Source organism: Haplochromis burtoni, unplaced genomic scaffold (genome assembly GCF_018398535.1).
Source record: "Haplochromis burtoni strain Fernald_Lab_line unplaced genomic scaffold, NCSU_Asbu1 Contig_45, whole genome shotgun sequence".
NCBI classification, from domain to species: Eukaryota; Metazoa; Chordata; class Actinopteri; order Cichliformes; family Cichlidae; genus Haplochromis; species Haplochromis burtoni.
The window spans coordinates 1629703-1647356 of record NW_024582406.1 but is presented as its reverse complement, the minus strand read 5'-3'; the positions used below and the strand labels follow the sequence as shown (position 1 = coordinate 1647356).

Sequence of the window (17654 nt, the reverse complement as noted above, 5' to 3'; positions counted from 1 at the left end):
AGTTCACTGAAGCCTCATGAAAAATGGTCTCAGTGGGTGGCCATCTTACCTTAGAGTTGAGGGTGTGTTAAAGAATAAAGGTGGTCATACAAACTGACTTCAAGTTTGTTTGAATTGTAGAAACTGTTTTTAATCCTTAATGTTTAATCTGCTGCATCTCCCATTTTCCCAGAAAAATATAAAGAAATCAGGAGTGGTTCATGGTTGTTACATAGTACAGACTTAACAAATCTTAGGTGAATCTTACAGCCCCCCCCCCCCAACATGCCATTCTATTACATTGTGCTGTTGTTCATCATGTTTGAATGTGCCACCTCTCTTTAATCCGTTGAGATGTGCTTGTGGAAAAGTGGTGCGACGGATAAACAATGCCTTCACCGTTTTGACAGTTGCACAAAGGATGTGAGAAGTTTGACTAATCGGTTTGGCCTTTAGGACTGTGACGGAATGAAAGTCTACCCACAACAAGGGCCCACTTTGATAAAACCTGGGTTGGCGTGCTTTCTCAGACCTCTCTGGGTGAGTCTAAATCGGAAGGGACTGAAAGGGAGTCTTTGAATGCACTGAAAAGAAGAACACAAAATGCCATCTTTAACTTAAGATCCCATTTATTTGTAGTGCAAAAAGTAGAACAGAGAGGACTACAAATAATTTAACCCTGTGCCAAGTACATTATGCTATAATCTAGTAGACCATTTCATGATGCAACCTTTCACACCATGCATATGTGGACCAATAATTTTACGCCATAAAAATCAACTTAAAAAAAAAAAAATCAGTAGAACAAAAAAGTAAAAAGTGTTTACACAACAGCAGGACTCTGGTCTTTGTAGATCATAGCACAAACTGTTAGAGGCAAGTACAAGTCACAGGACAGCAGCTCTGACATGGGACGCACAAAAACAACTTGATCAACGGTTGTAAAGAAAGGCAGACGTAGAGTCTGATAAATGTGCCTCAGGCTTTTTAATCTGCTGTCGATTTCCTGTCACAGGAAAAATTCCAGCGCATTGAAGAACACGTTTCCTTCCAGCTCAGCCGTGAACAACACCTAGCAGCGGCAAACAGCACATCAGCTGACTCAGTTTTATATATTTTTTAGTGTTTTTATGATTAGAGACTCTCGCATAGTGTTATCCAGTTTTTGTGTTTAAAGTGGAGAGTGCAGTTGGGTCCGACCCACAATCAGACCCCCTGATGGGGGAGGTCTTATGGATAGGAATATAAAAAAAAAAAAAAAAAAAAAAAAAATTATATATATTTAGAGGCAACAGCGAAAAGAAAAATACACAAAAGTCCTATCACCAGACTTGAGCACGTACCTGCAGTGTGACAGAAACAGTGTTGGCGCTGCAAACATGTCAGTGTTCAGTCTCATCTATAAAGGGCTAGCATGGGAGACTTTTGCGAGGCACTGAACAAACCCACCCTTCTAGAGAGAAAGTGCTTTGGTGTACACTGTGAAATATTTACAAAAGACATGTTTCAGATTTAAGGCTGAGAAGGAAAAAAAAAAAAAAAAAAAAAGCATTTAAAGAGAATACAGAAGAAATCGAGACTAAAGCTGTTACACACCCGCTTGATTTTTACATTTTTTCCAAAGGTACTTCAAACTTAGACTAAAAATAAAAACGCTACAAGAAAAAACAAAAAAACAAAAACCTCAGCAAACACATAAAACCCAAAAGGTAGTGAACGTGACGATCTGCTGTAGTGGAGGTATGAGGACCGCTTGTGCAGCTTTTGTTCTGTAGCACTTTGAGTAGTCAAACTTCTCTGTCATCTATCACATTTAAACTCACACCTGACAAAACTTGTTCCACTTCTGTTTCACTGTTTAACATAAAAAAATAAATAAAAAAGGATTTTAAATAGATGTTCAAGGAAAAAAAAAAAAAAGTCCAAGAAGCCACAGGGGAAATAAAAGTCACCTTAAAAGGTGAGGTCGCCTCTTCTTAAGGCCTAGAACTCCTACTTTTTATCAGAGCAGAGAGCTTCTGCTCTGGAGCCCAACGGAGAAAAGAAATCTTCTCATATCAGTAAGAGCCAGCAGGGGGCAGCAGCAGCGTGACAAAACTGAGGCACAGTGATCCCAGTGAAGGCATAAAAAAGGCAAAAGACACTCAGAGATCACATGGATCACCTTGTGTGCACTTTGCTTTTCATTTGAGGGTAACTGTCACGCCTCCGTGTCTCATCTCGGGTGGTGTCGTGTCAGGCCTCTCCTTGCGTTGGTGAGTTGTCTCTGCTGGGCGAGGAAGGACATGGCCTGGTTGGAGGAGCCCAGCCGCTCACCAGACACTTTCTGATGCAGCCCCATTCCCTGACAGGTAAAGAGGGCGGAGGAAAGAGAAAGATGGAGTGAGGGATTGGGTGGTGTGGATGTAGTTCCTGTTTGAGCTTTTGTGTATTTACACGCTCGCTCACCATGTTGTACCAGGCACTGATGATGAGTTTCACCTCCTGGTCATGCCTGGCCCTGCTCTTCTCATAATCATGCTGTATAAAAGGAACACCATCGTCATGCATTAGTGGGATTTACAGTGCTGATGGAAGCACACTTGTCTCTCAGAGTCAGAGGTTCATACCTCCAGATGCTGGATTCTTCTCTCCTTCTCCATCAGCTGGTTTTTCATGGCCTGACTATCAGGAGCCACTGGCTGCTGCTTAGGATCCAGGGTTTTGATCACCTGCACACAAAAGGATATTCATTTAAAGAGCTTAGAACATCATTTTTTCTGATATTTAAAAAGGTCGAAGTCTTTAAAAATGTGTGAAATAAAAAGTGCAGTACTCCTATAACCACTGACCGTTCTCGCCTTCTCCACGTAGCGTTTGTATCGCTGCTCCATCTGCTTCATGTCCTCGTCCTTCTTCCGCAGGATCTCCTGGAGTTCATCAATCTTCTTAGCCACTAGAAGGAAAAACAAATTTGTGTTTAGGAAAGGAACAAAGCTGAACTTCTTCTGAATACCATCTACATGACATTTCTTACTGTTGCTGTCTACTTTGGGCTCCAGGTCATCAATGACCTCTTTTTTCTTTTGCAGGTCTGACTGGGCCTCCTGGAGCTTCTCCCTGGAACAGTACACACATCGACACTTGTGCGAGTTCACTTTTGTTTGCAGCACAGAAGGCAGACAGGCATCAGTAAGCAGCAGAAAAATAATACTCACAGGTGCTCCTCAAGCTTTTTCTTCAATAAGGACGACTTCAAAGAAGAAGAAGAGAAAGAAAGAAACTTAAAATCCATTGTACTTAAAATGGCACACACACACACACACACACACACACACACACACACACACACACACACACACAAAACTGTGAAAGTCAAGGTGTCAGAGTCAAATCATAGGCCAGTTGGAGAGAGGGCGGGCCGTACTTACGATGGCCTGATTTTGGCAGAGTTGATCGGTGGGGGCAGGCGGAGAGAGACAGACACAGAGGGGCAGGCGTTACCGGTGAATCACCACAGCAAACACGGGTTAAATTCCCACACAACATGTATCAAAGTAGGAGAACAAACAATGCGGTCCTCAAAGGCAGAGTGATTTCAGAACTAATCGTTTCAATATACTCAGTGTGCCATATAAATACCATGCCAGCTAAAACCCTTCAATGACTTGAGCATATATATAATAAATGACTTTGTTGGTTAGAATTTAATCTCGCATCTTATATTTCACTTCTTCAAGGTAAAACTGATGAGAAAAAAAAAGTCAGTTGCACACTGTGTATATGCTGCCAATATTCTGTCAGCTTGATTGTGTTGAGTTATGTAATAGCAGAAGTGGGCAGATGAGAAGCAAACCGGTCTTTCTACTCACGTCCTCGTTCTTGCTGTCCTGCTCCTGGAGTGCTTTCTGGAGCTCCTCGACCTGAGAACGCAGCTCTGAGATCTGCTGCTGGTTCAGCCTTGGAAAGAGGAAAATAAAGGAAACATGGGGTAAGAATGAGAGGAAAGGTTGGGAAGAGAAGGAGGAAAAAAACAAAAAACAAAAAGGAGGGAGGTGTGTGGGGGAGGGGGCATGACTAGAGAAGGAAAAGGGTTTATAGAGAGGCAGATGGTAAAAGACGTGAAAGATGCAACACAAACTTATTAAGCTGCTGCTACTGTGGGTGGAAGATGTTTGCAAAGTATCAAGTGGGTCCTTGTACATCTGCTGCAGGCACCGACTGTGCCGCCTGGCCATTCACTGCTCTGCTCTACTGAGCATGCTCACTCCACTCCTCTCCTCCTGGTACTGTTGCTGAGGATGCTTCCCACACCCTGGGCCTGGTGTTGCAATGGACACACACACACACACAAACGTACACACACACAGTCCACCCACATGTCCACATGCCCACAGGCATGTAAACACACACACACACACACACTGAGTCGAGGGACAATCTGGCTTTCTGCTTGTCTGTCCTCCAGTCCAGCCCACACAGTTCAGTTGAACACACAGTCCAGAGGGTGAGTTGACATTTAGGCAGATATCACTCCTCCTATCAGCCAAACAACCAGCTTAATGTCCAGGAACGCACAGTATGGTGGCCTAGAAGCAGACTGGTTATTTAACACTGCTGAAAGAAGAGTGTGCGGACACACACACACCCCTACCTGTTCTGAGTTTCTAGCCCATTCTTGCTGCGTTGAGCCTCCTCCAGCTCAGCCTGAACTTCCACAAGTTTCTGTCGGTAGGTCTCCTCTTGGACGCACAGCATCTTGTTTTCACTTTGGAGACGAACAACTGTCTCCCTGTCAAAGCAGCAATGATAAGAGCGGGGCGACAGGAGGTGAAGGGAAAAAGAGGGGCGGGGATAAAATAAACGGGTTAGAGAATGGCGGCTGCAAATGGAAGCATGAACGAAACTTCTATCCACCAACGCTCAGGCCAAACGCGCCATGTGTCGCCATTTGGCACGCAACGTCCACTTTCTAAAAATAAACTTTTGTGGTCGTGTTAGCAAGAATGTACACATGGCACGAGTGAGTGCGTGAATGAAAGTTACACCGAGGCATGTTTGTGTAGACTTAAAATAAAACGGCCTTCTTATTATGGTTAAAAAACACCAAACAAAAGAAAACATTGAAATGTGCAAACAGACATACTTGATCTCCGTTGGCATGATCTCTGCAGCCAGGTTTTCAACCGTGTCACCGCTGTCACACAAGCCTCCTGCAGAGAGAAAGACAGTCAGACAAACAAATCATCGCAAAAGTCGAGTAATTCCTGTGTCCCCCCCCCTTGTGACAGTAATCTGTAACCTTTATCAGTTGTTTTGTAGACATGATTCTCATTGTGAGTTAAGATCCACCCCAAAAAAAACAACAACAACAAACAACCAAACAAAATACCCCAACCCCAAATCAGTTTGATAAAGTGAAAAAGCACAAACAAACAAACCCCCCTTAAAACAAAATAGTTGCACAGAAATCACACTGAAGATCCCAAATTCAATAGAACTGAACTACATTTAAAACGATTAACAGAATAAAATAAGGAGCTCAATAATGAAAAATATGATACGAGGCACTTTGAGGCGACTGTTGTGATAGAGAAATTAAACTGAATTATGGCTGTGGAGCTGAATCAGTCTTTAGAAGGTTCTTTGCTTCCTTTCTAGTAAGCGGTGCAGAGGATGACGACCTCTGAACCAGAACCACTGTTATCTGACTGCATTTGGATGGAGGACTCGCACACACTGTCAGCTGGACACTTGACCACGTTTACTAAAAAGGCCGATTTCAGCCTGAGAAATTTTTTTCATTGTAAATGTTTTCAATCTCCCCCCCCAAAAAGTTACTCTTTAGTATTACAATTACACTCACTGGCCACTTTATTAGGTACACCAGTTTAATTGCTCAGTTACAAAAATATCTAATCAGCCAATCACATGACAGCAACAAAAAGCATCTATGTATGTAGATGTGGACTGAACATCTGAATGGGAAAGAAAAGTGATTTTAGTTTAATTAGGAGTGATCTGTGTAGTCTCTTCATGTGTCTCACTGACCATGTCCGCCCCTTTATGACCACAGTGTGACCATCTTCTGATGGTTGCTTACAGCAGGATGACACACCATTCTTAAACACAGAGTTTACTGTACTCAAGTAGTGTGTCCAGTCACCAGATCTAGAGCACCTTTAGGATTTGGTGGAACGTGAGATTAACATCATGGATGTGCAGCTGACAAATCTGCAGTAGCTGTGTGATGCTATCATGTCAAATCTCTTAGAAATGTTTCCAACACTTTCCTGAATCTGTGCCACAGAGATTTAAGGCTGTTCTAAAGGAAGAAGAGGGTCCAACTTCCAAGTTTCCTTATGTTTTATTTATTTATTTTCTCCAGCAGTGCGTGACATATTTCTCAGTAAAGCCCATTGTTTTAGGTGTTTTCTAGCCATACCTATGCTTTCAACTCACCTGCTCCACTGAGATACCTCTGCTGGACTTGTGCACACCTGAGCTCATCGTTTGTCTCCCGCAGTGTGTCTCTTTCTGCGATCAGACGCTGGAAAACAAAGGAAACCAAAACACCTTAAGTGGCCTTAAGATCCATGTAGCGTCAGGTTTTCTATATCTGGACTTGGATGCGATGCAGTCCAGACAGAGACAGAGCAAATACAAGTATCCACGTCATATTAGCACATTTCCTAATTACACCCACAAGTAAGCGAGAAAATTAATCACTCCTTGACTGCAGAAGCTACTAGAATTGACACAGGATGTGGGAGTCCGCTGAAGAATAGTACAGTATCTACCAGGACACAATTCTCCATGTAGGGAAGTGCTTTCTGTAATGATCACAACAAACGCCAATCTAAACATCATTTGTCATCACTGAAATCAAAACTATTACTAGACCGAGAGGGGAATGAGAGGGCCTCAGTGTACAAAAACACTCTGTAGACCATGTGCACATTTCCCCCCATATAAAAACTGTTTTTTTTTAATTTCTCAAAAATACTCTCCGACTCACTTCCTTCTCCTTCAGCAGTGCGTCGTACTTGTCGTGAAGGTTCTTGTACTCAAACTGCCACTTCTCAGCTTTCATGGCCTCTGCTGAGTGCTTGGTGTGAAGCTCATGAGCCTGCAAGTCAGAGAGCATACAGTCAGCCAGAGTGCTCTATTTAAAATAAATAAATAAATAAATAAATAAATGAAAAGGGTTTCCAAACACGTGTACGAGCCAGAATGCGTTTCACATCTCTTGGATGTCCCAGCACAGGAACAGGCAACACAGGAACACAGCTTGCCTGTCTCTTGTAGGTGTCCAGCTGACTGCGGACAGCGTTGGCCCTGCGAAGCTCCTCCTCCAGCTCGCACGTGCGCTGCATGTACACAGTGTTGTGCTCTTCCAGGAGGCGCACCTGTCTGCGCAGGTCTCCCAGGTCCTCCAGCTTCCTCTTGTACGTCTCCACCATCGCCTCGAGCTGGTTCACCCGGTCAGACGAGTGCCTGAGGGGGAAGGAAAGCATAGCGTGGGAGGCATCGAGCAACAGCAGAGGAATATGAGTTATACTTAACACAATGCGTCCATGTAGATGTGTACTCTGACGCAAGCCGGTGTCAATGCATGAAAATTTGTATTATCAACACAGATGTCAGAGAGAGCTGAATGGACATCTGTGTGTGGGCAGCATGGGGGTTGCTTCTGTGAGTTCATCTATTATCAGTTTGAACTACTACTTAAAGGAAAAGGCTCGTCATTATCAACATTCTTGATATTAAGAATTTACCAACACTGTATTAGTATGTGTATCGATACTTTTGGACTCAGGATCAAAACTGTTTAAAGTTTTTGCCTCTTCTACAGAGATCAATCTTCAAATATGCCAAGAAACTTCAACTCCTCCACTGTTTTTTGCAACTACTACTCAAAAAGAAGGAAACACTGAATTTGTTGGACAGAAAATATATTTAAAACAATCTTTGTATAATAAAAGAAGCATTGCACCCTGTAATACACATACAATATTTACTAGCAGGACCTTCTGATTGTTGGCAGTTGTTTTATTCACAGTTCCTGAAGTAGTAGCTCAGCAGAAGTTGTTAGCAAATGTTTACAATTTCCCGTTTTGACACAAGGAAAACCTTTATATGTAAAACACTTGTAAACTGTGAATGTAATGCATTCAAAAAAGCCTGCAAAGCATGAACACAAACACTTAGTGTCCATGTGACCAAACGCCCACAAAGCGCAACTTTCTGCAGTTTCTTTCACTACAAACTTGTGAGCTTGCAAAAAGGCCTGCACCACTCCTTACATAATAACCACTGTTTAACTGGCTTGTTTACATTTTCATGATCAACTGAACTCGATCTGTTCGAGCTGCTCTCACCTGAGGATGTCCATCTCGTCTTTGAGGGCCTGGGCCTCCTGCGCCAGGCTGGTCAGGTCTTCGTTCCGTAGCTGCAGCTCAGCCACCTCGCGCTCCAGTATCTCTGCCCGCACACGCATGTCGTCTCTGCCGTTCTCCAGTCTGAGATATACAGTGGTTAATATGACTGGATATGCACTTTGAAAGACACTCAAAGGAACAGCTGACTCAACAGCATCTGATTTGCATGTCTTTATAAAGTTGACTCATATGTTATGAACGAGGGCTGAAATTTTATACTACCACCACTACTACTACTACTACTACATCTTTTTAAAGAGTTAATGACTGAGACACTCATTATAAACCAAGGGTTGTTTTCCTAAGTACTTAAGTACCACTTGTACCTGTAGTTTTCCTCCTGAAGCTGCTCCATCTGACTCTGCAGCAGCAGCAGCTTCTTGCCAGTGATGGCAGTGGTGGAGGCGTCCAGAGATTCGCATAGGCTGAGCTTCTCTTTCAGGGAGCGCGTCTCTGCCTGCAGGGACATCTTCTCCTCCAGAGCCACTGACAGCTGTCGGAGGGGGGTGGGAGAGAGAAACTGAGCACAAACATTGCAAAAAGAGGTGTAAAGACTGAGTGTGCAGTGGACTGCTGAGAGAGAAGAGACGGGAGGTGAGCTACAGCTTTAAAAAGGGGTGAAAAACAGGACAAGGAGACACAATAGAGGAAAGGTCGAGATTGAAGCATAACAAAAAGCAGCAAAAAAAACCCAGCCTATATACAAAAAAGCCACAGTGCAAGGACACAACAGATTCATGAAGGAAAACAAGATAAACAGCGATAACTCACCACTTTCAGTGCAAAGAGGACCTTAAACACATGCTTTGCTGTAATATCACAAGCTCTTTTGTAAAATGTGTGTTAGTCAGCTGGTGTGCAATGATCTCAAGCAGATGGAACATTCTCAGTAGTGCAGTTGTTAGCTTTACCCCCAGGGTTCAAAGCAGATCCTCATGATATGAGCAGACGAGTACGCAGAGCTCATTGAGGACCGTAAGTAATACATGTGTAACATTAATAGTCGGCAGGAGAACAGATCTACATCGATGACGGTGGTTGGTTTGAGGAAAGGGCCGGCTGTGGTTTAGAGCTGCATTACTTTTAAATGTTTGTGTCAGACTGAACGGCGCTCATAGTTAAACAAGCTTGCATTCCAATATTAAGAGAGGGGAGCGCATACTTACCTGCATGATATCTTTCCAGTCTGAATACAGCAAAACCCTACACTGAACTTTAAGGACAGATTGCATGCTTTAGCACCAAACCAGTAACAGTAAATAGCTTTCAAAACAACACAAATGACTAATCCCTAACGCGTGGGCCGAGTAAGTAAACAAACAGGTGGGCTGGGAGCAGTACAAATTATAGTTGGCTACTGCTCCATCCCAAGGCAACGTGTCAGTTTTATCTTGATGTTATGCAACTATCGACTGGGATCCTCTTTTTCAAAAAAAAGAAAAAAGTCTGAATTAGTCCGCTCACATTCAGTGGTGCAAAAACAAGTCAAGGGAACACAAACAAAGCCTTTGGCTGGCTAATCAATAAAAGGCCAGAGCACAAATAAATTGCAGGCACAGACACACGCAACATGCTTCTCTAAAAAAAATAAATAAATAAAAAAATACAGCAAAACGAAACCTCTGAGAGTCTGTAAATCTGGTAGGCAGAGATGAAATGGCATTATTTTTTCAAATTTCAAGTCAACAGCTCAAAGATTGATAAAACAAACCCGAGACTCATCTTAAAGTTATAATCCTCAAGATTTCCATGCAATCAAACCATTTCTCCCCAGCAACAGCTATTCTGCTATCCACTCTTTATATTCTTACACACTGAGCTCAAAATCTTCTTTACAAGTGAGAACTGAGGGGTGTCCTATGAGGCAAGTCAAAAAAAGCCCGGCTTTCTGCCTAAACCTAAAACCCCAGAAAGTGACGATCAACTTTCTTTGTTAAGTCAGACTTTCTCTTGTCTGACATGAAATGTTATACTACTTCTACTACTACAATTAAACACATTAATGTTAATATTACAAACTCGATATCATCACAAGCATGCAACGTAGTAAATATATCATCTTGAAGTAAATTCATATTTACTGAATTCATTCTATAGCTGCGTTCCGCTGTTTATTTCTAACATGAGAGCTGCACACAACTCTGAAACTGTAAACCTTATACATTTAAACAGTAAAGGTTTGGACACCACTGTGTTAGGGTTTATAGATGCAATTTGTCAACCTGTAACATACCATTTTCTATCCCACTTAAAACATGCTGGAATAAGTAAAAATGTGGCGCTTTCAACTAGGAACATAATGTGCTCTGGACCAGGTTGTATGTTTAACATAAGTTACCAGAGTATTGTAGTCAGGGAAAAGGGAGCCACTTTCCAGACATTGAAAACGCTGATTTTAACCTGAATAATCCAATAATCTTGCTTTATAGTACACCCCTCCGGCCAAGGTGGGAACCATCCAAACTTGGTACACCCATCAAATTTAACCAATAAATGTAGGCCATGTATAGGTGGACTGCAACATTAGTGTTATATGGTTTTTGTCTCAGTGTTTTTATAGCGTACTTCTGTACTCAATCATGCTTATTGCTCCATCTCCTGTTAAACGAGTTCAAACTAAACAAAAGTGGAATTTATACTCAAGTACTCACAGGAAAAAGACGTGAAGGACCAAAATGATAGATTTAAAGCACTTTTAGCAGGGTTGCACAGAAACTTGCCAGCACTGCTGACATACTGCTGTAACTCTACTGTGTCTTGTGTGAAAAGCACTGGCCTTAATCAGATGATGCTTGTGCAACAAAACCATTTGTTGAACCAATGTGTGCTCAAAGAGTGTCTCTTCAGTTTCCACCGACTTGATTGCCAAATTGACCTGAAGTGAAATCTTAGGATTATATCTTTAAAGTCTCAGGAAATGTTTGCCAAGTATGATCAAAACCGTGTTTAGTAAACCAACCTGATGTTCAAGGTGTCGACAGCGCTGGCTCAGGTCCTCCTTCTCGTCTGCCTCCTCACTCAGAAAATAATACTTTCTGGACTGCGAATAAAAGATGTGCAGACAGAGGATATTTGACACTGATCAAAGCAGTGGGGAGTAAACACAAACACAGGATGTAGCAAATCTAAGTAAAAAACAAGTAGGGGAATGAATATGTTGTGGGTTTTTACCTGATAGTCAAAATCCCCGTAGGTCTCTGGGCTTCCCGGTTCAGATGACGGCTCCTTCGATAAGAGCTAAAACAAAACAGGAAAGTGAGTCAATGAATGCAACCACAGGGAAAATAAAATAACAGTCTTTTGCCAAAGGCAGATTTATCTGGTTCTCTGAATAACCTTGTTTGGTAAAAACCTTGGAAGATGATCCAGGTTTTTACAGTCCCTTTGGTGGTGATAACAGTAAACGCATCTTTGTAAATAGCATAGAGTAGGGGTCTGTGGGATGCTCTTTAGTCTTATGTTTATCCAGACTTCTTTGATTTTGAATTAACCGTGACTAAGAATTGGATTAATGCAAATCAGGGTAAACCAAGAGGAAAGAAAAAGAGGCTCACTCACTTCCTGAATGGCAGTCATCACAACATGCTGGACAGATTCCTCGAGTGTCATTATCTGCTGGATTTGCTCTGCGTTTAGAAGACAACAAAGGCCAGTGAAGTCTCAGCCAAATACAGATTAACACACACACACACGCTCCCATGAAAGTCAAACCACTGCTGTAAAAATCGACTCAGCTTTACAGTCAATTTTCTGTGAAACTGACCTGACCATTTTTTGTCTCATGAGCTGTTATCAGTAACGGGAAAACAGCTTGTCAACAAATTGATCAGACCATAACTGAGAGAAAAACAACTGTTCCAACTTTTTCTGTTTCAAGCCACCAACATTTACCTCTCCAAATGTGTATTTCTGTATGCAAGATGCAAAATGTCCAACACTGCTTATTTCACAGGAAGAACACAGGAAGGAAGTAAAAAGAGTGCACATCTGGATGGGTCGATCTTTCTGCCATTTGTGAAATGAGGAACAAAAAATATTCATTTTCAAAGGAAAGCTTTATAACTAATGAACCACCTTAAGCCAACTATCCAGTATACCAGGGGTTGGGAACTCCAGGCCTCGAGGGTCTAGCAGGTTTTAGATCTCACCCTGAGTCAAATGAGTAGTTCATTACCAGGCCTCTGGAGAACTTTAAGACATGTTGAGGAGGTTATTTAGCCATTTAAACAAGCTGTTTTGGATCAAGGACAGATCTAGAATTTGCCCTTGAGGCCTGGAGTTCCCCCACCCCTGCAGTATATGCATGTATGATTAAATGAGTCTTCTTATGTTAGTACTCTATGCAGCAGTCTATGCCAAACACTTAATACACTCCATCCTGCAGTAGCTTGAATAGCCTTTAACATCAATCATTTGAAGCAATCAGTTCTGGTATGACTTTATCACTCTCTCATCACTGTGGATGAATTTTGTCCTACTCTTCTTTACAGTGTTGCTTCATTTCATTTCATTGAGCATTTCATTTATGCACAGCTCTTAAGGTCCTGCCACAGAATTTCAATCAGGTTGAACTCTGGACTTTGGATCATTGCAGCACCTTGATTTTTTTTGTTGTTGTTGTCTTTTCAGTCATTCTGTTGTAGATTGTCTGGGATCAGAGTCCTGTTGCATGACCTAATTTCAGCTAAGCTTTAGCTGTCAAAAGCTTCACATTTGACTCTAGAATATTTTGGTATACAGAGGAGTTCATGGTCAGCTCAATGACTGAGTTAACCACGTCTTGTGGCTGTAAAACACGTCCAAACATTTACCCCTCCACCACCGTGCTATCAGCTGGTGTGAGGCGGTTGTTGCTATTCGCCAAATGTGGTGTTGTGCATTATAGCCAAACATTTCCACTTTGGTCTCATCTGTCCAAAGGACATCGTTAAGGCTTTTTCAGATGCAGCTTTGGAAACCTGAGCTGTGTTGCCATGTTCCTTTTAGATGAAGGAGGCTCTCTGCTGCAACCCTTGCAAACCAGCCATACTCCTTTAGTCTTTTTCTAATTGCGCTGTCTTGAACATCAACATTTAACATGTTGACTGAGGTCTGTAGTGTCTGAGATGTAGATCTTCGGTTATTTGCTGTTTCTCTGAGTGCTGAACGGTCTGTCCTTGGGGTGAATTTGATAGGATGTTCACACTGGAAAGACTGTGGTATTGTGTTAACACACATCCAAATGCTGCAGACCAGAAAACTTTCAGGAGGTGCTCACACTTGCACACTCTGTGCCAATTACTGGCATAGTTGTGCAGCAATTAATTTCCACATTTGAAAAATTGGTTTCCCCCTCCCTTCTTCTAGATCTCATAGCAGTTTAGTCACTGCCTTTCCCAGCTATTGAAAAGCAAACCCACAAGTGTGAGACATCTTCTTTACTTCTACAACTCAGCAGAATAAAATGTATTTACTATAATAACAAGAATGCTGATTCTAGCACCTTTTAATCTTGTGCTTCAACACAGTTGCCATATATAGCAGTTAACCAGCAGCCACGTCTCCTAATGTTACTCCTAATCCCCTAATGAATGTTTATGTTGGCAAGAGGTCAGTCCATTTTTTTTTTTAAACATTTGCAAAAATTTATGAAAAAAAAAAAAAAAAAATCCAGAAAGTGTCTATTCAAGGATGGAGGAGGAAAACAAGGCCATCTGGCCACCATGATAGTATGTCATGTCATATTATGCTTTGCAAGCAGTTGGGTATAAAGTGAGTGGCCAGCTGCTAAATACAGCTGTTGTCTAAATAAAGTTGCCGTCTGTGTGAGCATTTCTAAATGACTTGAGATCACTGAATTGCGTTTTTGTGTTTTCATGCTGACAAATATCTTCTCAGCAGTGATTATGAGGCATTTATTCCTAAATGAAAGCAGAAGAAATGTACGTGTACAGGCCTACCTTGTTTCTTCTCGCAGCTGACTGCACAACCCAACACGAGCTGTACCAGCTTTCCCAGTTCTGTGACATCTCCCATCTCTCCTATCAGGTTCACGTCTGGCATATGCTCATCAGACACCTGGTGACCGAGCACCTGTTCACGAAACAGAAAAGTGAGCTGGTAGGCTCGAGTCAAGCAGCACATGAAAAATGAAGGCCAAATCAGCAAAAGTTTCTTACATCGTGATAATATTCCATCATGCTTTTCAGAATCTTTTTCAAATTGCTGACCTGAAAGAATGAAACGGGGTTACAATCGTAACACTTTCATTAATCAAGCAGAAGAATTTAAAAAAAGATCTTTGATTTTAGTCATTCTAGATAACTACAGGGTGTTCTGTCATATCATGCTGTTTCACAAATTACCTTGAGGCGCCAGTTGGCCCCGCTCTCCTCCTTGATCCTGCCTAGCCATGTCTCATTAAACCAAGAAGGGTCTCTGTTAATGAGAGCACAAGAGAATTGTAACGACGACATCTCTGGATACTGAGATTGATAACAAGACCACAGGGCAGTGAGACCCTGTGTTTCTGTCCCTTCAGGCACAATGACAGAGTAAAACTATTCATTAAAAGCTACACAGCATGGGAATAATGATAAAGAAGCAGCTACAGCTAAAATAGGTTGATTAAAAATCTGTTTTCCAAATGTGTATTTTCCAATAATTGGTTGATGTGATTAAGCCTGCACACATCACTTTATTTATTTAAAAAAAAACAAATTCACACCGATGCCTGAGGTATTCAGAGCCATGTCTGGGTAACATTTACTGTTTAACTGGCTACATTTTGCATAGATAATGGACTTAATGGCAATCCAAAATTATACAGATAAGCAAATTTCAGTGAGTAAGTTCAGAATGAATCTCCAGAAGACAATCGTGCAGTTAGTGGAAACAACACTGGTGACATACTGCTTGTGCTTACATTCTGTGTAGTACATGTGCAATGGCCACTCCGCTTGTCAGGTCGTGCTTGCTGTTGCACGATGGCACCTGAAATGTCTGTAACTGAGAGTGAAGACATTAAAGAGCTGGTCATTAAAGAAAGAAACCTTTCAATGTTTTGACATTTAATGTACAGCAACATTACATTAAACTAAACCAGGGTGAAAACATTACTATATTAAATAAATGAATCTAATATCCCCATTCTAAACAGCACTGTGCAAAAATCTTGAATCATTAGGAAAATGAGTGCAGTGATTTATTGAAACGTCGACAAACATAAATGTAAATTGGGGAAAACGTGATTTATACAATTCTAACAAACTTGAAAATACATATTTGGTATTTGCCATTTGTGAAATCATCTTGAACAGAACAATGCTTTAATGTTTGGTGACTGGAGTCTAGGGAAGCCAATTCATGACTGATGGTGTTGTCTTGTGTGTTTTTCTATTTGGGTATGCTTTCATTGCATTGCCAGGGTGTTTGAGATCACTGTCATACTGATAAATAGAATGATTACCAATTAGATGGTTCCCAGATGGTATTACACTTCTCTGCATTCATAGTTCCATCAATTTTGAAAAGATCCCAAAAATATTGACTGAAAGCCAACACCATACCATACAGAGCCTTCCCTGTGTTTTACAGATGGCTGTAGAGTCTCACTGATCTCCTCTGTAGAGCAGCCTAAATCTGAACAAAATTTTGTTCAGATTTAGGCTGAATTTTTACAGTATAAAAAAAAAAAAAAAAGCAGTAAAAAGAATGAATTTTTACTGCTTTCTAACTCACTCCACCAGATCTGTTACCACCCATTTTAAATTCAGTTCCACTTTGGCATAGCTCAGCCTTCTGTCCTTGCCTTCTTCCCTTAAGAATGGCTTCTTGACCTCCACATTTCCACTGAGACTATTTCTGATCAGTAATCAGTAGATGGGTCAACTTGATGCATCTAATTTTTTCTATTGTTTAAGGCCACGATTTTATATTCTGCTCCTCTGCTGTATATAGTCTTTGATCCTTGGTACATCTTTTGTCCGCGACCTGTTCAGTTTCCTTACATTTTTAAGGACACACTGCACACCATGCTGAGATGTGAAGTTTTCAGCCAACAGCTCTTAGTGAATCACCTTCTTTATATAAATACCATTTTATGCCTGTCAACCTGTGTTATCACTGGGAATAGGAACAAGTTATATTGCTGCTAGTAAAGCCTAAAGAAACAACTTAAAACTGGTTCTCTATTTTGTCTGTGTAGACAACACTAGCTCATCCGTTGAGTTGGGTGTCTTTTTATGCTTGAATAATTCATAGGTCAGTGTTGAGTGGCTTAAAAACACAAAAACATTTCTTTGAGAATGGTCAGATACGAGGACTGGACTGGACAATGAGTAAAAAAGTAGCCGATGTTAAAAGAAACTTTGAAAGACCTTCAGAAAGTCTAAAGAACAATTGCTCAAGATCATTTTTAAAAACTTTCCAATTTAAAGAAAGAAGGGGGATTTATGTATTTGGGGATTTTTTGTAAAGCTGCTCAAGCTTTCTAAACATAACTTAAATTAAAAAAAAAAAAAAAAATACTAAGCAGCAATGGGGGATTACAGCCCTGCTTAGCATGCTATTATTAGTTGGTGTCTTAGTTCAGTCCAAGTCTTCACACGTCTTTGTAGAAAGGAGCCAAACAGGTGGATTTGCTCTGAGCTTTGAAAATAACGTGGCTGTGTTGGATAGCCTAACATTACTCCTTAGGCCTCTCAGCTTACACTAAGCTATTTGGGTTTGTTTTTCTGGCAGTTAATTTGCTGACAATGCAGTCAGTTTGCTAACATGGATAAGAGATAAAGCAGACCACCAGGAGCAAACCTCCAATGTGTTCACAAAGCCAATTAGCTCGGCTGGCTAGTGACAGTTAGCTTACAACTTAAAACACCAAGCGTTTAATTGACCAAGTCAGTAAAGATGCCCCTTATCGATTACGTGAGCCCACAACTTCCAAAAGTAAAGCCGTAATTCTCCACATTTGCGAACACCTGCTGACACCTCTTAGCCGGCGGTTAGCCTTGCTCGAAATGTTGCTACTGTCAAACTTACCCAGGTTAACAGTGAATCACACAGCTTCGCCTTATCCAGACTCATTGTGCTGTCCTCTGTGAAACCCGCAAGAGCTTACAGAGAACTGGGGGGATTTTGTTCTCGAGGCTTGTTTTGGCCCGAAGTTTCTTACTCAGTGCTGACACTTTCCACGTCAGACACTGTCCAGCCGTGGCCTCCTCCTGCTGCTCCTGACAACCTTCGCGTTTCGGCTCCTGTGGGCCTCGCGAGCTTCCG

The 17654-nt window shown here is 41.6% G+C and overlaps 1 protein-coding gene across 3 annotated transcripts; it reads right to left on the bottom strand.

Moving 5' to 3' along the window:
- Positions 1 to 583: 583 nt before the first annotated feature.
- On the bottom strand, positions 584 to 17654 carry hook2 (hook microtubule-tethering protein 2). 3 transcript variants are annotated; one of them, XM_005926700.3, is made up of 23 exons: positions 17418 to 17654; positions 15304 to 15386; positions 14744 to 14816; positions 14558 to 14608; positions 14339 to 14471; positions 11958 to 12025; positions 11571 to 11636; positions 11359 to 11439; positions 8726 to 8892; positions 8340 to 8480; positions 7254 to 7455; positions 6977 to 7087; positions 6421 to 6508; positions 5105 to 5171; positions 4613 to 4750; positions 3831 to 3918; positions 3390 to 3395; positions 3177 to 3211; positions 2996 to 3078; positions 2811 to 2914; positions 2589 to 2690; positions 2428 to 2499; positions 584 to 2323 (listed from the first exon to the last, which is right to left on the bottom strand). In XM_005926700.3, exons 1-23 carry the CDS (start codon positions 17460 to 17462, stop codon positions 2195 to 2197), a joined length of 2133 nt encoding a protein of 710 aa, XP_005926762.1. In that variant the 5' UTR covers positions 17463 to 17654; the 3' UTR covers positions 584 to 2194. The 3 variants fall into 3 exon arrangements, with proteins under 3 accessions (XP_005926762.1, XP_005926763.1, XP_042076197.1); XM_005926701.3 differs by lacking the exon at positions 3390 to 3395; XM_042220263.1 differs by lacking the exons at positions 14339 to 14471; positions 14558 to 14608; positions 14744 to 14816; positions 15304 to 15386; positions 17418 to 17654 and adding an exon at positions 12291 to 12967.